Source organism: Prionailurus bengalensis, chromosome A3 (genome assembly GCF_016509475.1).
Source record: "Prionailurus bengalensis isolate Pbe53 chromosome A3, Fcat_Pben_1.1_paternal_pri, whole genome shotgun sequence".
Lineage (NCBI taxonomy): Eukaryota > Metazoa > Chordata > Mammalia > Carnivora > Felidae > Prionailurus > Prionailurus bengalensis.
The window spans coordinates 14,487,880-14,509,953 of record NC_057354.1 but is presented as its reverse complement, the minus strand read 5'-3'; the positions used below and the strand labels follow the sequence as shown (position 1 = coordinate 14,509,953).

The window sequence follows — 22,074 nt, the reverse complement described above, 5'->3', positions numbered from 1 at the left end:
TGAGACAGAGACAGAGCGTGAACAGGGGAGGGGCAGAGAGAGAGGGAGACACAGAATCGGAAGCGGGCTCCAGGCTCCGAGCTGTCAGCACAGAGCCCGACGCGGGGCTCGAACCCACGAACCGCGAGATCATGACCTGAGCCGAAGTCGGTCGCTCAACCGACTGAGCCGCCCAGGCGCCCCTGCATCTGTTTTTTTAAAAGATATAAGATGATATCAATCTTTAAGCATTGACATAGAAGTACAACGAAGGTATCTTGCAAATAAAACCTTTTTATTTGCAATATTAGACACAATCCAAAAGGAATTGATTAAATAAATTAAGATGCTCTCCTTCTATAGACTACTATGGAGCATTTAAAAAGAATGGAGTAGGGGCACCCAGGTGGCTCAGTCTTGAGGGTCCGACTTCGACTCAGGTCATGATCTCATGGTTTGTGGGTTCGAGCCCCGCGGCGGGCTCTGTGCTGACAGCTCAGAACCTGGAGCCCGCTTCGGATTCTGTGTCTCCCTCTCTCTCTGCCCCTCTCCTGCTCATGCTCTGTCTCTCAAAAATAATAAATAAACATTTTGAAAACTTATAAAATAGGGGCGCCTGAGCGGCTCAGTCGGTTGAGCAGCCGACTTCGGCTCAGGACACGATCTCGCGGTTGGTGGGTTCAAGTCCCGCGTCGGGCTCTGGGCTGACAGCTCGGAGCCTGGAGCCCGCTTCAGATTCTGTGTCCCCCTCCCTCTCCGCCCCACCCCTGCTTGTGCTCTGTCTCTCAAAAATGAATAAACATAAAAAAAATTTTTTTAAAAGAATGAAATAGGTCAGAAAGGCCAAGTTGTCCAGGATTATAGTACTGTACTCTCCCAGTTTTTGTAATATGCATACGTATATGTCTGCTTGTACCTACTATTATGGGCGAGGGTGTGTGTATATCAGATACGTCAGACACGAAGTTTTAATTGTGAAAATCTCTTCATTTACAGAGGTTAAATGAAGAATAACTTTTAGTTCTTCAATTCAGCATTGTTTGAATTTGTTACGATTATACATAACTTTCACGATTAAACAAAAAAGAAAAAAAGCAGGTCACAACTTATATGTCTCCTGTACTCACATTTCTGTTAAAAAACCTTCTGTTTAGATAGGTTTCTTTTTTTCTTTTTTTTTTTTTAATTTTTTTTTTTTTCAACGTTTATTTATTTTTGGGACAGAGAGAGACAGAGCATAAACGGGGGAGGGGCAGAGAGAGAGGGAGACACAGAATCAGAAACAGGCTCCAGGCTCTGAGCCATCAGCCCAGAGCCCGACGCGGGGCTCGAACTCCCGGACCGCGAGATCGTGACCTGGCTGAAGTCGGACGCTTAACCGACTGCGCCACCCAGGCGCCCCTAGATAGGTTTCTTTTTAGCTAGGTTGCATATATCTCTGCAATTAGCTTTATTGAAGTACAATGAACATGCAATCAAACGTGCCCATCTGAAGGGTAATATACTTTTGAGTTTTGGCTAATGTATACAGTCCTGTAACTACCCATGGGATTGAGATGGAGAACAGTTCCCAGACAGGCATTTTTCAGTCAGGAAAGACGTGTGTCAGAATTGGAGACTGAGTTTCTAGGTGATTTTCATTCTCTTTGCTTTGTTGGCCTGTTTACAACACCCATCTTTCATCTGAGAAAAAGAACAAAGCATCTACATCCTGGGAAAAGAAGACAGTGGAAGTAAAAGCCTCTCCTCTTGGCTCGATGAAGTGACATCGTTTCTTCCTTATAACAACCCACAGGAGATGAGGACTTTTTATCACCCATTTAACCGGGGGGGGGGGAGTCCGAGGCCCCAAGAGTTACGTGAGTAGAGCTGCTCTATCCAAATGGTAGCCAGCAGTTAGTAGACACTTGAAATCTGGCAAGAGCAAACTTAGATGGGCTGCAATTAAACTACACACCAGACTTTGAGGAGTTAGTGCAAAAAAAAGTAAAAGATCTCAATAATTTCTTATGTAGATCGCATGTTGAAATGATATAGTGGGTTAAGTGAACGATATGACTAGAATTGATTTCCTTGTTTCTTCTGACTTTTTAAATGTGGCTACTAAAACTGGAAAATTACATCCGTGGCTCACGTTCTCTTTCTACTGGATGGTGCTGATGGAAATCATGAGCTCTCACCGAGTCCAGAGGACGTATTTCCTATCTACTCGTGTTCTGACGTACCAGAATCGGACGTGGTCGCCCGCTCACTCTTTACTAAAACGCTCTCCTCTCTTGGCCTTTGCTGGTTCATTGCCCCAGGCTTTCCACCTTACCTCCCCGACTGCTTCTCCCCTTTCTCTCCTCCACCCAGCTCCTAAATGTTGGGGGTCCTCAGAATCTTCTGCACTCTCCCTTTACTCTTTCCCTAGCTGGCCCCATCAATTCCTTAATTGGACTTAAATTCCAAATTTCTGTGATGACTCCCACATTTATATCTGCAAGCCAACACCTCCTCCGAGCTTCTAGGCTTACGGTTCCAACTGCCTGTTGCAGCATCTGAAAGACATGTTCGCCTTCATGACAAGCCTAACCCAAGTCCAAACTAGAATCGTTGAGAAGCCACCTGCAGCCTCCTACAGAATGTTCTTCTCCAACGAACCACCATGAAAGCAGCTGCGGACCATCCATAAATGAATAGGTGTGGCTGTGTGTCCCAATGAAACTCTATTTGCAGACAATCAGCTTTGAATTTCATGTAATTTTCTTTGTCACAAATATCATTTATCTTTTGATTTTTAGCCATTGAAAGATGTAGAATACATGAGCGGATGATGATCTCAGGGCTACGCAATTTGTGAGTGGCCAAGCTTACAAAGCTTGAGCCCAGTTTTGTCTGATTCCAAAGGCAAAAGTTCCTAACACGTGAGAACCCCAAACGTTTTATCATCTGAACCTAAATTTTTTCAGAGTAAAGGACGGAGCTGTTTATAGTTACACGGGACAAAGTTACACACCCAGCCACCGCCCCCCCCCCAGGTGGCCCATCCCAGAATCTTCCCTATTGGGCTCCACCCCCGGGTCCCCCGAGTCTCACCCAGGGGTGAAGAAGCTGGCCCAGCCAGGGATGAACTTCGGATCCCGGGAGAAGAGGAGGATGGCGAACATGCAGAAGAGGGTGAACACGGCCTGCTCGGCAAACCTGTGGCACAGACAGGCAGGCGCCACGGTGATGGTGGGCTTTGGGCGGACCACAGCATTGGGAAGGCCTTGGGCAGATGCCCGCTGGCTGTGATGGGCCCAGGCCCTGCCTCCGAGAAGCTGCAAGAGGTAACTCACTCCCCAGAGTGAGGGGAAGGGTATCCTGGGGTGTAAGGGATTCCCGTCCAGGGGCTTCCACACTCCTCCAGGATCCTTCCTGAGCATCAGACACCACGTCCCCCCAAGCTATTTATATCACTCCCTCTGGGAATTTCCCAAGGTTTGGGGGGAGGCGGAGACTCAACAGAGAAAGAAAGAGCAAAGCAGAGGCAGAAAAACCGAAAAGAAGGAAACAGCCAAGAGGTAGGTGAGACGGGAGCAGTCACACACGCAGAGGAAGTTAGATAACTACATGCACAGAGGGGGCAGACAGACATGGACAGGGGCAGACACAGACAATCCCCCAACGTCCGAGCAAACATCTACCCAAGGTGCTCATCTCACAGACTGGGGAGCAGGGCCCAGAGTGGGTTAGTGCCTTGCCCAAGGCTACACAGGAAGTAGGCAGCAGAGCCAGTCTTGGGTGCAGGCCCCCTGACTCCTAGGCGTTTTCACCACATGGGAAACATGCATTGAAAAAGGTCCCGGCAGCTGCCCGAGGCAGGGGGTACCCCGTGTGCCGGAAGGGAAAGGGTGCTTTAGCCAGGACAGGGCAGCAGATCCCCACCCCAACTACATGCCGAGGGGCTTCCCGGTCCTCAGAGTGTTTGCACAGCACCAGGTCAAGAGGCTGACTGTGTAAACCACCCTCCTACCCTCCACCTCTAGGCTCCCAGGCCACCGTCCTGAGACCTCCCTCCCTCCCGGGACTCAGCCCCTAGGGATCCAGTGGTCAAGCCAGGAGGTAACTCTCCTGAAAGTGAAGTCTACACTGGGCTCTCTCCCCACGCCAGGAACCCCCACACCACGCACTTGATGGGCCCCAGGTTCTGGAATTCTTCCCGAATCACTGCTCGAGCTCTATCTTCTGCATCCGTCTTGATCTCGGATTTCTTCTTCCTCCTCCAGCCCCTGGAACAGAGAGCAGGGAGGTTAGGAACGGCCACTGCAAAGGTACGACTAACTTGTCAACGACCCCACCACGCCCCGGCCAAGCCTCGTTCTCTCTGTTCCGGAGACAGCACCCGCTGCCGCTGGGAGTGGCCTTCCTGCCCCTGGGGAAGCCTTTCCAAAATCAGTCCTTCCCACCTACAGCCTGGATGGTCTTCTAAAAAAGTGAATGTGATCAGAGGACTCCCAGGCTTCCGATTTTGTAGGGGGGTCAAACAGTCACATGAATAAACCAATGGAACAAACAGGAAGGCCCAGAAATAGATTGGGGATTTGCGTCTACGACAAAGCTGGTCTCTCAGACTGGTGTAGAAACGATGAACTATTCAGTCAGTGGTGCTGGACATACGGATCAATGGGATAGAACTGAAAGTGTGGAAATAAATCCATACTTCCATGCTTAACTGGCTTTTGGCAAGGGTACCATGACCATTCAGTGGGGAAAGAGTAGTCTTTTCACAAATGATGCCAGGACAAGTGCATAGCCACAGGAAAAAGAGTAAATGTGGACCCCTATCTCATATCATATTAAAAAAAGAAATAACTCAAAAGGGATCAGACCTAAATATAAAAGCTAGGTGTATACAATTCTTAGAAGAAAACACAGGGGCAAATTTTTCTGGCCTTCGATTTCAACTTCAACTATTTCTTAGAGATAACACCAAAAGCTCAAGCAACCAAAGACAGATAGATCAGACTTCATCAAATTTTAAAAACTTTCGTGTGCCAATGAATGAACAGCGTTGGGCACCTGGACGGCCATCTGGAACAAAAATGAAGTTGGATCCAAACCTCACATTGCACCCTAAGAATAAACCCAAACAGATCAAAGAGTTCAGTGTAAAAAAAAAAACAAAAACTAAATGAAAACATGAGTTTTTTGTTTATTTGTTTGTTTGTTTTTTTACAACTCCTGAATGAGGAAATCTTTCTAACCGTAATTGAAAATTCAGGAGCCACATGAGAAGGATTGAGAAATTCATCTACATGAAAATTTTCTTGGGGCGCCTGGGTGGCTCAGTCCATGGAGCGTCCAACTTCGGCTCAGGTCATGATCTCGCGGTTCACGAGTTTGAGCCCCGCGTTGGGCTCTGTGCTGACTGCCCAGAGCCTGGAGCCTGCTTTGGATTCTGTCTCTCTCTCTCTCTCTCTCTCTCTCTTTCTCTCTGCCCTCCCCCTCTCATGCTCTCTCTCTCTCTTAAAAAGAAATAGACATTAAAAAAAAAAGTCCCTTCCCCAAGAAGGCTCTCCTGACCTCCCCGTTAGGTGAGAGCCCTCCAGGGTGCACCTTCATATGTCACGGTCTTTTCCTTCACGGCACTTATGACTGGCATTCCTGCTGCCTTTAGCTGCTCCCTGTCTGTCTTCCCCACCTTGAGTGCAAGCCCCCCAAGGGCAGGGATGGTCTCTGCCCTGCCCACTGCTCCACGCTCAATACCTACAACCCTAGCAGGCACATAGTGGGTACTCAGCAGATATTTGCCGAGTGAAGATGTTGTCACGTCATTGGCCTGAAACTTCTCTGTTACCCAGAAACACCTGTCACTGAACACTGCATTTCCTCCATCATGGCCTCTTGTGGCTGCGTCCTGCAGATGTCTGTTAGATGAAAACAAGTCGACCGGAAAAAAGGGCTCTATTTCAGGCTCAGTCCTGGGCAGTCTACACACCCTCCCTCATCCAGCCTGTACTTTTGCTGTAGCTAATTTTTAGCCTTAATCCACAAGTGAAGAAATGAAAAGCTCGGGGAGGTTTACAAAATTGCTCAAGGTCACATGGAAGTGTGACTTGAACTCTGGTCCATCTGAGTCCAAAGTCAGGACTTGCTTCTCAGGGCGAATGCAGGCTTTGAACCCCGAGTCTCTGTTAGGGGGGAGTTCCGGATGGCATCTGGGTCAAGGAACGCCATGATCGGAGCCTTTGGCTCATATTTGCTTAATACCTTCCTCCAAATAGATTCATCATTGCAGTCTTTAATTATGTATGTAAACACAACATTTTATATCGCTCCCATCAATGGAAAACAAGAATCACTTGTTAGAAAAACGTAATCATAAAAATAAACACACGAAAGCAGGGCAATCATTACATTCTGCCAGATACCATTGCTGGCTTACGTCTCTGGAACTGACACTCGTTCTCTGTTTAAAAAGCTGGTTTGGAAATGTTAGGTAGGTAGGACGGTGGCCTCATCGCCCAAGAGACGCTTGCTTCCCTCTATGGGAGTTGATAAAGGGATTCTTTTTCGCACTATAGGAGTCGACGTTAGTTAATGCCCTGTGCCACCCCAAATCAGCTCCTGCACCAGGGCCCCATAAAATGGGAGTACTTAAAGGAGGACGCCAACCGTAATTGCCGACGACGGGGGCCGTTAACTGAGGGTCTGGGCCTAGCAGGCAGCTCACACTACCCATAATCCTCGTATCCCCGGGAGGTGAGGGCTCTGTGACAGTCACCCTGGGAGAAGGTGACATGAGATTAGTGACGATCCTTCGTTCACACGGGAGGAAACCAGACTTGAGAAGACCGCTGTCTCCCCAACGAGAAGGAAGCGGGGACTCCCGTCAGGCTCAAAGCTCACGGTGGGCATGAGGGTACCTCAAGGTCATTCCCGCATACAGGAAGGAGATCCACAGCCAGCCCGCCAGCAGGAACAGCAGCATGAGAGGGAAGGCAAAAATGAACCAGGAGCCAAAATTCACCACATCGCACTGTGGGAAGAAACTGGAGAAACAGGGGAGATGAGAGCCGGCCAAGGTCAGCCTCGCGGATGCACACGGCGTATATGCACGCAGCGATTTCTCAGCGAGAGCATGGGAGTTTATACATAATAAACAACAGTACGTTTAATATTACCAGGGCGATGGAACGTATTTCAGTTTTCTCCCCCTACATTTCCTGAGTGTTCTGCAATGTACCTATATAATCAGAGTAAAGGAATAAAATGTACTTGGGGAGCGAAGGCCAAGGGCGACACTCAGGGCAACCATTCCCCCACCTCCCCACGCTCCTGGCTAGAGAATCAGAACCCCGCATGATTTGGCATTCATTTTAAATCCTCTGCCGCCAGACCAGAAGGTCCAAGCTTATGCAGTCAAACGCTGTGTATGATTTGCATGTGATTTACAAGTAATTTACCCCAAATCCTTCACATTTGATATTTTTACTTCTGCCTCCAGCATTTCCCCCCTTAATTTCTTTTCAAGTTGGAACAAAGTTCTGCTCGTATCAGGGTGGGCAGGCAGCCTGAAAACCCTCTGACAGCAACAGCCCCACCCGCCCTGCTCCCCGCGACCCTGCAACTCAGCATCTGCCCCGGAAGGCCCCAGAGCCCACATCTTTCCTGCCCAGCCCAGGGATGCGCTCCAGCTTTGTCCTCCCAGCCCATACGCCCTTTTGCTGGTACTTCCTTCTAACTGAGGGCACTAAAGGGCCCAACTCAGCTTGTCCTCACGTGGCAAGCAGGACCATCTTGGCTTTCCGTTTTGCAGTCCTTAACAACAAAACAAAACAAAACAAAGCCACAAACCAAAACCCACAAGGCATGGCCAGGCCTGCTCGAAGATGAAAAGACAACCCGAAGTCGTGCAGCGGGCTGAGTCAGTTGGGGAAGTGCTGAGCCCTACCCTCATCCCACACTTCCTGAATCCGAATCTCTGCAACAGAGACCCAGGCAGCCCGGGAGGGTGACTCTGATATGCACCCATGGCTGAGAATCACTGGTTTCTATCACCAGCTTTTAAAATCAAAAGGTTTCAGGACCTGAGAATACAGTGGAAAGTTAAGGTTTTAAAATCGGCTCCGGGGGGTCCGTAGGCGGCTCAGTCAGTTAAGCGCCTGACTCTTGGTTTCGGCTCAGGTCGTGCTCTCGTGGTGTCGTGGGTTCGAGCCCCGTGTTGGGCTCCTTGCTGACCGCATGGAGCCTGCCTGGGGTTCTCTCTCTCCCTCTCTCTCTGCCCCTCCCCCACTCGCACTCTCTCGGTCTCTCTCCAAATGAAAGAAAATTGGCTTAGGAGGTTAAAAGACGGGTGTGCTCGGGATTTCCCACGAAAACCACTTTGATGGGAAGTGATAGCAAACCTCCTCTCAGGAAGACCATCACAGCCGGCTTTCCCCCATCATCTCAGGAGGTCCATGATTCTTGGACTGAGTACCGGGTAAGGGAGCTGGCCCGCATTTGGGGCCATGTTGAAGATTAAATACGTCTGTTGTGTGTGTTTGCCAAATGCTTTCACGTGGACTAAGTGAACGTCTGATGTTCCCTCCCTTTGCAGAGGGATCTTAGAATCCTCGCCTCTCAGATCCTGGAATCTGAACATCGTAGGAACGGAATCTGGCAATACCTGGGATTGCTTACATCTTCAAACCCAGGGGCTTGGGATCATGGAGTTGACAAGTCATATGCCATCTGAGAATCCTTCTCTTTTATTCTCCCGCCCTGACAGACGGCCACCCAGCCACTCTTGGAACAGTTCCGGCAATGGGGAGACTAGCTCCTGGCGGGGCTCGCTCCACTGCTGGCCCGGGGGCCTGGTTACAGAGCTTCTCCTGGGACCTTACGGCCACCACCATGGCCACAGCCCAACGCCTCCAGTGGGGTTGGTTTTTAAACAAAAAATTTTTTTAATGTTTTTATTTATTTTTGAGACAGAGAGAGACAGAGCGTGAGCAGGGGAGGGGCAGGGAGAGGGAGACACAGAATCGGAAGCAGGCTCCAGCCTCTGAGCTGTCAGCGCAGAGCCCGACGCGGGGCTCGAACCCACGAACCATGAGATCGCGACCTGAGCTGAAGTCGGACACTCAACCGACTGAGCCACCCAGGTGCCCCTATGTTTATTTATTCTTGAGACAGAGACAGAGGATGAACAGGGGAGGGGCAGAGAGAGAGGGAGACACAGAATCAGAAGCAAGCTCCAGGCTCTGAGCTGTCAGCACAGAGCCCGACGTGGGGCTCGAACCCACCAGCCGTGAGATCATGACCTGAGCCGAAGTCGGACGCCCAACTGACTGAGCCACCCAGGTGCCCCGGGGTTGGTTTTTCAAAGCCGATGTCACATCATGTCGTTCCTTCGCTCTCAGCTTTGCACTGGGCTCCCCATCTCACTGGCAGCAAAAGCTGGGGTCCTAACAACTCACCTTCTGTCCCCCCACACTCCCTCCCCTCTGCCTTCTGCGCTCCTGGTCTTTGTGCCTTTCACCTTTGACCACGCCGGTTATCCCTGTCTGGAATGTTCCTCCTTCCTGTGCTCACATAACTTCTAGGTCCCAGATGTCACCTTGCTATAGAGGCAGCACATCCCTGACCAGCCTCTGTAAAATAGCACCCACTCCTGTCCCTTCCACACCCTTCTCCGGCTTTATTTGATTCCATAACTTATCACAACATTGCATATGTATCCAGCTGCCTTTTCCTTTATTGCTTATCTCCACCACCAAAATGGAAGTTCCCCAGCGCGGGGCCTTCTCTGGGCTTGTGCACTGCTGGGTCCCCAGAGCCTGGCCCATAGAAGGCATTCGGTACATATTTCCCCGAATGTTGAGTGAAGGAGAGGAGGAGGGGTGGGAGGAGCAGAGACCCCCGTGCCCCGTGGAGCACCTGCCTTTACCTTTTGAGCTGGCCAAGCAGGATGAGGTTGGGGGCCGTGCCCGTGAGGGTGGCAGTGCCCCCGATGCTGGCTGAGTAGGGAATGGAGATAAGGAAACCCTTCCAGATGTTCCTGTGGTATTCCCCTTCCTTCTTGCAGTCCAAGGGAGCCTCCGCCTCAGGGCAGTCTTTGCTTTAAACAAACCCAAAGAGAAGCCATTCAGAACACGTTTCAGAATTTCTGGCCTTCGGGGGGGGGGGGGGCGCGGGGAAGCATCGCTTGGGTTGGGAGAACTAAGTGGTCTTTCTAGAAGGCAGCTTGGCACAGGCATGGAAAACCTCTAAAGACGTGCAACCCTTCAGCTCAAACTTTCTACTTTCAGAATTAATCCCAAAGAAATAATTGGGCAGGTGCCTCGGGCATGGGTATGAGTTCACCACGGCACTAAATATAGTTTACATTACAAACAACCCTAATCTCCATCCAAAGGGGATTCGATAGATCAAGATGATCCTCTTTCTGGATGGAACACCAACACGGCTATTAAAAATGATGAGCTTGGGGCGCCTGGGTGGCGCAGTCGGTTAAGCGTCCGACTTCAGCCAGGTCACGATCCCGCGGTCCGTGGGTTCGAGCCCCGCGTCGGGCTCTGGGCTGATGGCTCAGAGCCTGGAGCCTGTTTCCGATTCTGTGTCTCCCTCTCTCTCTGCCCCTCCCCCATTCGTGCTCTGTCTCTCTCTGTCCCAAAAATAAATAAACGTTGAAAAAAAAATTAAAAAAAAAAGAATTGTTAATTATATAATTAAAAGATAATGGCGTTGCCATCAATTTATTGAGGTGAAAAGATGCTGACCACGTTCCATTAAGTGAGACAGCAGGTTACAAAAGAGCATATACAGCATTATCAACGTTTTTATTTTAAAAATGCATTTATGTACATAGAGAGGCATCCAGAAATAGTCTAGAGTAGTATTCCCCTAACTGTTTTATTCTGTCTTTGGGACTGAGATGCGGGGTACATCTTTCTTTTTGTCTAAGAGTATTCTTTTTCAGGGTGCCTCGGTGGCTCAGTCGGTTAAGCATCTGACTTCGGCTCAGGTCATGATCTCATGGCTTATGAGTTTGAGCCCCACGTCAGGCTCTGTGCTGACAGCTCGGAGCCTGGAGCCTGCTTCGGATTCTGTGTCTCCCTCTCTCTCTGCCCCTCCCCTGCTCACACTGTCTCTCTCTGTCTCCCCAAAATAAATAAACATAAAAAAAAGAGTATTCTTCTTCATTGTGCAATCATAAAATTTTTCTAAATGAATGACATTAACAATTGTCCCTCTATAACAGATCAATTTTTTTTTTTTTAAGGAATCAAAGATACTTCAAATATCTTCTGGCCTTAATTGCTAATGAGAAGCCCCTTATCTGGAAGGCAACTGGAATATGATTTGGGGTCTAAAAGGAAGGGAAGACAAGAGGCGGCTGGAGACTGATGTCATGGCCTGACTTCTCAGGGTGAAAGTCCTGGCAGGCACTGTGGGTCCCCAGGCCTAGGGGACCAGACTCAGCCTCACGATGAGAATCAGAGCAGAAGGGGCCTTAGGGTTCACCTCGTGCAAGCACTTCTTTGTTCAGTTGGGGAAACTAAGGCCCAGAGAGGGGACTTCCACTCCAATGGATATGGAGCCCCCATCCGATGGATGGGGTGTTCATTCAGTGGACACAGAGTTCTAGAAGAATGAGGACTGAGTCTTTTCCCATAGATTCAGCACAAGCTCTGCATGGGCAGATGGCCCACACAGATTCCTAGGTCGCATGTATTAGTGAGTGGCCGGGCCACTCACAGAAACCACATCTCAAAGTTGGACTCAAAGCCCCCGGATATGGTGCCAGGAAGGAGCGGAGGCCACAGAATAAGACAATCAGACATGAGATCATGTCTCTCCTCTGCCAAAAGCCTCCACTGGCTCCCCTCTCGTTCAAAGTCAAGGCTACATCATTAGCCTAGGAGGTCCCTCACGGTCTGCCTCTCCACCACCACACAAGTGATCTCTCGGACCCCAACGGCTGCCATCCACTCCACCAGCCATACTGGCTTCCTGGCCGCTTTGGACTCTCAGGACCTTTGCACCTGCCGGCCCCTCCGCGGAGACCGCTCTTCCCATGGGGCCCCCATGACCCTCACCTCCTACAGGTGTTTGCTTAAGTGTCACCTTCTGACCACCTGTTTTAAAGCTGCCTTTTCACACCCCGCAGGCCACCCCCCCCCCGCCCCCCGGCCTTCTCTCCTGCTTTGTTCCCCTGCATAGCTCTCACCATCCATCTGACATACTATGAATTCCACTCATATGTTTGTGTCTTGTCCCTGGTACGTAAACCCCACAAGGGCTGGATTTTTGCCTGTTGCTGCATCTCCGGTGGTGCCTGGTGTTGTTCAGCTGTCTATAAATATTTGTCGGATGCATACAACAGACCTGACTGGTGCCAAGCAATGCCTTGAGCAGGCGACTTTACTTCCTGCCGTTTCATCGCCAACAAACCAAGGGAACAATGCCGTTAACAACAAGCGCTACCTGTGCCCGTAGGGCCTGGCCACCTACTTGATCGACGTTAGCTGATTTCATCTCAAAACAGCCCTCTCAGGTGGGTACCAATGTCACGCCCAGTTGGTGGATGAAACCAACCTGACGGACTTGTCCCAATCACACGGCCGGCGAGCCGCAGAACCAGATCCAGAGTCAGGTCTGCAGGGCTCCCAAACCCCAAGCTCTTAAGCACACTGCCAAATACAAAGGACATCGGGCACGAAACGTGCCATCGAGGCGGAGAGGCTTCCTTAGTCACACAGCTGTGAGGATTGTGATCGTCTCTTAGGATACTTGTGCCTTTAGAGCCTCTTGATCCCTGTCTGCATGCTTCTCCTCGACCGTCTCGGAGCCGCGTGCTCCCGCTCGGCTGGCCCCTCCTCTCAGATGCGCCACCGCACCAGACCTCTAGGGACCTCATGTGCTCCCCTGCCCTTGCCGTCCACATTTGCACTGGTTTTTGTTTGTTTGTTTTTTTTTTTTTTTTTTGGCCTAAGCCAAAGGGATGAATGGTAGAAACTTGGGCACTAGGTCATTTGGAGAAAGTGGGGGCTGGGGGAGGATTGCTTGCAGCACTGAATTCTTGGTCATCATCTCCTCGGATCAAGCACTGGGTCCTCTATCGAGTGCACCGGGAACTCACTCTTCCGTGCCAGCAAGAAACTGCACCTCCGTGGGCACCGCGTGCAGCCCGTTTCTCCGCACAGCAGCTGGGAGGGAAGAACAGGACGTCTTTAGTGGAATGTGGGGAGTGGGTAGGAGTGTTCCTATTCTCGCGTCGTCAGCGGAAAGGGCTTCTTCGGGTTCCCCTCCTATACCGTTAATTGAACTTTTCAAAAAGGCACCTGAGATTCCATCCTTCCGTCCCACCTATTCCTATTCGGAGATGGTCCTGGGCCTGTGGACGGGGGTTACGCTGCAAGTCCTCTAGACGACCGGTTAACTCAGCTCCGGACTCCCCTGAGCTGCCATTGGCAATGGGATGTTTACGAAAGACTAGCTCTAAGTAATGGGTCAGTCACCCTGCTCTCCCATACATGCATGCATTCATTCATTCAGTATTTGTTGAGCACCTACTATGTGCTATTGGCTATGAGCTCGCAGTACACGGTGAATAATGTAGAACAAGCTCCCGGCTCCCAGGAAGGTTATATTCCAGAAGGGGAGACAGACAAGCAATGAAGAAAGACCATCTCAGGTAGGGATGTAGGAGAAAGTGGGTGGTGTGATGGAGAGTGATTGCCGAGTCAGGAGGGGAGCAGGTGGGCGACTGTGACCAAGTCAACTGAGAAGACACCATGAGCTGATGGCAGCTGATTTGAGACCTCAAGGATAAAAGGAGCCAAGAGGAAAAAAAAAAAAAAAAAAAAAAGGAGCCAGTCACAGGAAGAGCCGTGGGAAGAGGATTCTAGGCAACAGTAGCAGCAAGTGCAAAGGCCCTGAGGTGAGAATGGATCTGGTATGTTGAGAAGAAGGGAGAGCAGTGGGGCTGGGCCTGGAGGGGCCTAAGTAAAGGAGAGGGTGGCAGGAGGTGAGGTGAGGGAAGGAGCGGGGGTGAGCGAGCGGGGCAGGAGGTGGGCTGGGTCACGCGGACGTCTTGGGGCTCACAGTAAGGACTTCGGCGTTTACGCCCAGTCAGATGTGAGCAGAGCCAGGGGAGTGTTTGAGCAAAGGGGAGTCAGGACAGGATCTGACTTCCTTTTAAAGATACCCCTTGCCTAATAGGTCAGTCTCCCTGGAGGCCTTCAATAGTGTTTTGGAGACAAGACCAATTGCAGGGATTAAGATTTTTTGCAGCTGAAACCATCACCAAGAACAAGAGAACCTATCCCTGGGCATTGAGGGTGTGACGGAGAGCCGAACACACAGGTTCTGGGTTCAGATCATGGATCCATCACTTAACGATGCAAACTTACAGCAGTGGTTCCCAACTGGGGCCGATGCTGCCTCCGAGAGACACTGGGCAACGTCTGGAGACATTTTTGGCTGTCGTAACTGGGAGTGGGAGTGGGGGTGCGGAGGTGTTACTGGCATTTAGTGGGTGGAGGCCAGGAACGTTGCTAAACGTCCTCCTATGTACAAGTCAGCCCCCCCCCCCGCAAAGAATCATCCCACCCAAAACGTCACGGTGCTGAAGTTGAGAAACCTGGGTTTGGAAAAATCTCTTAGTCTCGCTGTATCTCAGTTCTTTAATTCATAAAACGGAAGTAATAATTCTAGAGTTGTCAAGAGGATTAAGGAGCTGACCCATTTGCTATAGACTGAATGTCTGCATCTCCCCCAGCCTCATATGTTGAAACCTGATCCCTGCTGAGATGGTACTAGGAGGTGGGGCCCTTAGGAGGTGATTACGTAACAAGCACAGAATCCTCACGAATGGGATTAGTGCCCTTGCAACAGATGCCCCATAGAGTTCCCTTGCCTCTTCCATGTGTAGACACAGAGAAGACGGCCGTCTACGAATCAAAAAACAGTCTCTCACCAGACAACAAATTTGCTGGCACCTTGATCTTGGACTTCCCAGCTTCCAGAACTATGAGAAATAAATACCCAATCCACGGTATTTTTGTTCGAGCAGACTGAATGGACTAAGACACCATTTAAAGCAGGGATTGGTGGGGTGCCTGGGTGGCTCAGTTAAACGTTTGCTTTCAGCTCAGGTCATGATCTCATGGCTCGTGGGTTCGAGCCCCACAATGGGCTCTGTGTTGACAGCTTGGGGCCTGGAGCCTGCTTCAGATTCTGTGTCTCCCTCTCTCTCTCTCTCTGCCCCTCCCCTGCTCATACCCTGTTTCTCTCTCTCTCTCTCAAAAATAAATGAACACAAAAATAAACAAATAAAGCAGGGATTGGCACATTTCTTCTGTAAAGGACCAGACAGTAAATATCTTAGTTTTGGGGGGCCCATACGTCTCTGTCGTACTCAACTCTGCCATGAAATGGCCACAGACAATACATAAATGAATATGTGTGGCTAAACCTTTAGTTTTGGACGCTGAAATCTGAAGTTCATACGATTGTCACATGTCACAAAATATTCTTTTGATTTATTCAACCATTTAAACATATAAAAACTATGCTTGGTTCATAGGTTGCACAAAAAAAAAAAACAAAAAAACAAAAAAAAAAAAAACCCAGGAGGTGGGCTAGATGTAGTGAGCCAAAGTTGACCAGATCCCAACTGAAAGAATTTAACAGGAATCTGAGCCCTAGCAAGGATTTAGTAAATGTGGGTTACTCTTGAGAAAGAATAAGAAAGCGGCCCCTGACGTCCAGAACTGGTCTGGCCCAGATTTGCCATGTGTTCTCTTGTTGGAGCTAAATCATCTTACACTTTGCCAACATCAGACAGAGTCACTCTCTGAGACTTGATGAAGTGAGACAGAGCAAGGACACTGCATAATCTCGTCACAGCACAAAGCCACTTGCCGCCACAAAATGCCAGGCACGCCCTCTCTTGCCGAATGAATGGCTGCTACTTCTTTACCTGTAGAATTGCCCCCGACTCCTGATGTCATTCAATCTAGAGCAAGGTTCCTTAGACGCCCACAAATGCCCCAGCCAAAGCCCACAGCCCATGAGAGGTCTTTTGTAACGCGTCTGATGGAGGCCATCACGGCTGCTGGTGGCTTGTGCTCTCTCTCACTGGGGCAACCAGAATAAACTCCAGCTGTTTAACTGCAGATGTGTGTTTGGGAGGAAGGGTCTCGACTCCAGCCCCAGCTCTTTCCCTGTTTCACTATGTGGCTTGGGGAAGAAGTCCCTTCCCCTCTCCGCGCTGGGCTGTTTCTTCCCTGTTGGTATTTACAGGGAGTGGGATCTGTGGGAGCTGTCATTTTATCAAGGCTGGGCCTGCTGATCGCCAGCAGAGGTCCAAAGGCTGAATGCAGATCAGCTCACCCTGGGCCACGGGGATGAGGGTTCCAAGGCTCCTATGATGGAGCACACCGCCACATCCAATGAGCGGGGCCAGAGGCCAGGGCATTGAAGCAGGAAGTCAGGGCCGTTAATAGGACACTTATGATCGTGGGCAAAGTCGCTCCCCAGGGCAAGGCCAGACATGAAGAACTCGGATCCAGTAACCCCCCAGCCCCGACTCACCTCTACCTTCCTCTGTACCCTTCACTTCCTACCTGGGTTGGGACCACAGCTGTCCCACGGCATCTAGACCTCAGCAGAGCTCGCTAACGTCTCAGGCACAACCCAAGGCAGCTCTGGGCACCCTTGAGGAATGGCAGAATTTCCTAGAAGTGTCTAGGCCCCACCCTAGAAGCTCTGGTTTAGCAGCTTGGGAGAGGAACCTGGGCTTCGGTATTTTTTAAAAGCTCAGCAGTTGATTCTTTTGTGCCGCCAGCATTGAAAACCCTCACCCCAAGTTATAGGTGGGGGAGAGTGTGGCCTCCAGAGGCTGCCCACACCCTCCGAGGGGCCTGTGCTCACAGGCAGTCTGCTACAGTCCCCACCTGGCCCCTGTCACTCATCTACGGAAGCTGGCGGCCACCAGCAACTGAGCTGGGGGGCCCCAATATGAGACCGTACCCGCTACTGGCAAGGCAGAGAAAGAAAGCTGTGCAGGTACAACAGTAAACAGCAATCATCAGTATAGCGCACGAGATATGGAAGGAGTTTTACCTCTTTATACAAGTCAGCAAGATGAAAAACTTATATGCCGAGCATCATTTTCCTCATAAGCGTGATGATAATAAAGCCCACGAGGATGCAGTTGAAAAAACACACACACACACACCACGAAAAACCAAGATGCTGAATGTTCTTAACTATTTACCCAGGGTGCACCCCTGTGCCTCCTGTGACCACAGTGATCCAGGTGACCATGCACAAATCAGCCAGTGGGGGCCAAGTCTCCAAAATGGCTGGCCAGTTAGGAGCTTGGAGCTTATGTGAGGTCTTGCCGAAATAACACCAATCCCTGAGGGACCCAAAGAACTTTCCCATTTGCAATCTTGCAGCAGCCTCAGAAGAGCCTGGGAGAGCTAGGCCGTTTCTCCCGTCCTCCTTTCATCTGGGGAAACTGAGGCCCGGAGAGGCGGCTTACAGCCTGGATCGTGATGACCCAGTGGGTCAGTGGCAGAGTCAGGCTTGTTCCCAGGACCGCTGATCCCCCACCTCTTGAATCTCGCTCCATCTCCAACAGCGCCCACCTGGCTCTTAGCAGGTCTCACCTGGCACAGCCAACTGTGTGGATAGCATGTTCTTGAAGCCTGGGATATTCGGGAAAGAGTTCTCGTATCAAATTCGGTATCTTGTATCAATGCCCCCCAAGCTTGGGCAGGTTGACATCCATTAATTCATTTAACACTTGCAACAGTCTGGGTAATATGTATTCATACCCCATTTTATGGAGGAGGTTCCAAACCCACCGAGGTTTGGAACAGTGATGTGACTGGGGCCCCTGGGTGGCTCAGTCGGTTAAGCGTCTGACTCTTGATTTCAGCTCAGGTCATGATCTCACGGTTTGTGGGATCGACTCCCATGCTGGGCTCTGTGCTGACGGTGTAGAGCCTGCTTGGGATTCTCTCTCTCCGCCTCTCTCTCTGCCCCTCCCCTGCACCCTCTCTTTCTCTCAAAATAAGTAAATAAAAACTTAAAAAGAACAGTGACGTAACTGATCCACTCATTCATTTATCCATTAACGCCACACAATTGTTGAACCCCTACTACGTGCCAAACAGCGTTCTGGGTGAACAACACTCTACCCGTGTAGGTTGTTCACGGCAACGGGAAAGACTGGCGCAAGCCGCCATGGGGCTCGGGGTCCGTGGAGGAGACGGGTAACAAACAAATCCCTCTCCACTAGAGGTTCAAGGAAACTTAAAGGTGCACCAAGGGGTAGGGTCGTATCACCCGCTCCTCCCCTATTCCTGGAAATCTTAGTGATTTTTTTACAACCGCCATGTATCAACCACATCCTGTGCGCCAGGCTCTCGGATCTCATGCCAGCTTCCCAACGATATGTACGAAATGGGAGGTGTCCTCAATTCACAGATGATAAAAGAGCCTCGGAAGGGCCCCCCCCCCACCCCCCGCTTCTGGCCTCGTGAATGAGGAGTGAAGGAGGAGGGCAGTGCTTAACCTAGCCTAAAACATTGCTCTTTGAATGACGTTATCTTGAAGGATGGTAAGCCAGCCTCGTCTTTTACAACCGTAGATTCTAGATTCAGACAGAGCTCAGCAACTAACTAACCACGTTGCTTTGGGCAAATCATTTTGCCTCCCTGAACCCCAGTGTCCTCCTCTGTAAAATGGGGCTCATCTACCTCTTGGTACTGTTATAAGATGAGCTAACGAGTATGAAAAATTAAGCACCACGTCTGGCTGGTGGGTCTTCAAGAAATGAGAGCTCATATTATCATCTCTGTGGTTGCTCTGGGTGTCCCTCATGGACCTAGGTCCCCCAGGAGCCTGCTCCCCCCCGTCCTGGCCCACTAACAGTCTCCACTCCCTCCTCCGCTGTCCTCACCCATGGCCTGCCACCAGGACAGGGCACAGAGACTGGGTGGAAGGGAACATCTCTCTTTGCACTGGAATTAGCCTTCCTTTAGGACTCAGGGCTGATCATTAATCAGTCCTGCTCTCCGATCCTACCACTTGTGAAAGTAGTTATCTGCCCCTGCTTCCCAGGGTCTCCTACCTCCTGACATCCTACAGCATATGGGAGAAGATTCTGGATTTCGCCTTGCACCCAACACTGTGTGTGACTGTAGGCAAGTCCTTTCCCCTTCCTGGATCTCAGATTTTTCCATCTTTATAATGAAGGAAATGGCTCTCTTTTTTTTTTTTTTCCTGGCCACTAAACTCTTGGGGAAAAAAAAAAAATCTTGTGTACAAGACAGACTAGCAGAGGTTAAGAGTCCAAGCTCTGAAGTCAGCCAGCCAAGATTCAAAATACCAGAGCCCCTGTTGTGCAGCTGTGTGACCTTGGAGGCTACTCTAGCCTCTTTTCTTAAATTGCTTCCTCCGTTGCCAATCTGCTAAATGGAGTCAATGTTGGTTCTACGTCATTCAGATGTAAGGCCCCCAAGAACCCTGGCCTGAAGTAAGTGCTCAGGAAACATCTGTGATTGCTCCTCTGAAGCCCAGCGTATAAAACAGAGAAAGTGGGGTAGAAGTCGGAGTAGGAGCTGAGTCACCATTCCAGGGTGACTGTGAGGCAGTTCTCCTGAAGCCCAACGCCCAAGGGAAACAGTCCGAAAACCGATGAAGCCGTGGAAGTGAGCAGACTATAGCCCGTGGGTTGACTCTGGCCCGCTGCCTGCCAATTGAGAATGGTTTTTACATTAAAAAAAAAAAAATTTTTTTTAACGTTAACTTATTTTTGAGAGACTGAGAGAGATAGAGCGTGCACAGGGGAGGGGCAGAGAGGGAGAGAGAGAGACACACACACACACACATACACACAGAATCCGAAGCAGGCTCCAGGCTCTGAGCTGTTGGCACAGAGCCCGACTCGGGGCTCGAACCCACGGACCGTGAGATCATGACCTGAGCCGAAGCCGGACGCTTAACTGACTGAGCCACCCAGGCGCCTGGAGATTGGTTTTTACGTTTTTAAGCGGCTGGAGAAAGTCAGCAGAAGCGTAATACTTCGTGACGTAAAAATTACACAAAATTGTAATTTCGGCAACCATAAATAAAATTTCAGTGGAACCCAGCCACACCCGCTTATTTACATATTGCCTGTGGAGGCTTTCTCTCTGCAAGGACAGAGTTTGAGCGGTAGTGATGGTGTGGCCAGCAAAGCCTGAAATATTTACTATCTGGACACTTACAGAGTAAGTTTTCTTTTTCTAAACATGTATTTAAAACATTTAAAATTTTTTTTTATTTATTTTTGAGACAGAGAGAGAAAGACAGAGTGCAAGCAGGGGAGGGGCAGAGAAAGAGAGAGAGAGAGAGAGAGGGAGACACAGAATCTGCAGTGGGCTCCAGGCTCCGGGCTGTCAGCACAGAGCCCGACGCGGGGCTCGAACTCACGGACTGTGAGCAGAGGTCGGACCCAACCCACTGAGCCACCGAGGCGCCCCCACAATAAGTTTTCTGACTCTTGTTGTAGAACATCTCTTCCCTTCCACCTGGAAGATTCTGACCTTGCAGAGATCCCGGCTCTGCTGCTTTACCAACAGTGTGATTGATTCTGGACCCATCGTTCCTAGCTCGCAGGGCCGATGTGGAAATAAAATAAACAAAACCCTTCACTGCACCATAGGCAGAGACTCATACCACAGTAAACGAGATGAACTTAGATGGTACACGGATCACTGTTTAGATTATTAACACATATATTAATTTTAACATGTATTCAAAAAATATACAACTAGCACTCAGGGCCCAGGGGTTCACGAACGGCGTTGGTTGTGTTATCCGGGAAAAATGATCCCAAGCTCCCCCATCTGTCACTCAACATGTGGCTTCCCAGGTGGCACCTCCCACCCCATCTCGAGGTCAGGTCCCATTCCAGCCAGCAGGAGTGGAGGGCAGGAAGGGCAGGACCCGGGAGCTGCAGGCACCATCCTGCTCGCATACCATTGGTCAAACTTTGTCACGTGACCACGTCTCATTGCAAGGGCAGCCAGGAAATTGAGCTTTTTCTCTCCAAAGCCACGTGCCCATGTGGGGGGGTTCTATCACTAACAGAGCAAAGACAGACTCAATATTGGGGATGAACTAGAGATTTCTGTCCACACATGAACTGGTTTAAAGCTTCCTTTTAAACTGCATTTATGTAAATAAAAAGGAAGACATTTTATTTATTTTTTATTTAAAAAAAAATTTTTTTTAACGTTTTATTTATTTTTGGGACAGGGAGAGACAGTGCATGAACAGGGGAGGGTCAGAGAGAGGGAGACACAGAATCTGAAACAGGCTCCAGGCTCTGAGCTGTCAGCCCAGAGCCCGACGCGGGGCTCGAACTCACGGACCGAGAGATCATGACCTGAGCCAAAGTCGGCCGCTTCACCGACTGAGCCACCCAGGCGCCCCAAAAAGGAAGACATTTTAAAGCAGACAGAAGAGGGCAGCTGCTGCAACCAGGAGGGAAAGATCAAGGGAATCACAGAGATGCCAGTGAAAAGTCCTGGCATCTTTGTGTCTCTGAATCAATCAATCAATCAATCCTGTCTTTGCCTCTCTCTGACTTCTTTCTTTATTTTAGAGAAAGAGAGAAAGAGTGAGTGGGGGAGAAGGGCAGAGGGAGAGAGAGAGAGAATCCCAAGCAGACTCCACTCTGAGCAGGGAGCCTGACCCCACCAACCTGGGATCATGACCCGAGCCAAAATCATCTTGACTGAGCCACCCAGGCACTCCACCTGACTTCTTGATATTTGAGGAAAACAAACCGTTATTTTTCAAGCCACTTGCAGGTAGACATTTACCTGCATTCTCACAGATGCAGCTGGTCCCATGGGTAAGATAGCACATTCTGGAACCGGACTGCCGGGGTGCAAGGCTGGGCTCGGCCATTCATCTGCTGTGTCCTGGGGAAGTCACTTCCCCTCTCTGAGCCCTTGGTTAGTCATCTAAGAATGCAGCAGCTACTTGTATTTCCTTAAGAACACAGTTTCCAGCATTCGAGTGAATCACATCCCATTCTCACTGCGTATTGTACAAGGCCGTTCTTTTGTTTTA

At 50.0% G+C, this 22,074-nt stretch overlaps 1 protein-coding gene across 3 annotated transcripts in view; it reads right to left on the bottom strand.

Annotated features, from left to right (window-relative positions):
• SLC13A3 (solute carrier family 13 member 3) overlaps positions 1-22,074 on the bottom strand; it is a 74,063-nt gene that overhangs the window by 20,386 nt on the left and 31,603 nt on the right. For 2 of the 3 annotated variants that reach the window (XM_043553795.1, XM_043553796.1), the window contains exons 4-8: positions 13,073-13,139; positions 9,878-10,048; positions 6,870-6,995; positions 4,134-4,232; positions 3,058-3,162 (exon numbers count right to left, since the gene is read on the bottom strand). In XM_043553795.1, coding sequence (XP_043409730.1) covers positions 3,058-3,162; positions 4,134-4,232; positions 6,870-6,995; positions 9,878-10,048; positions 13,073-13,139 — 568 coding nt within the window. The remainder of the gene's footprint in view (positions 1-3,057; positions 3,163-4,133; positions 4,233-6,869; positions 6,996-9,877; positions 10,049-13,072; positions 13,140-22,074) is intronic. The other variant, XM_043553797.1, reaches the window with a different exon arrangement.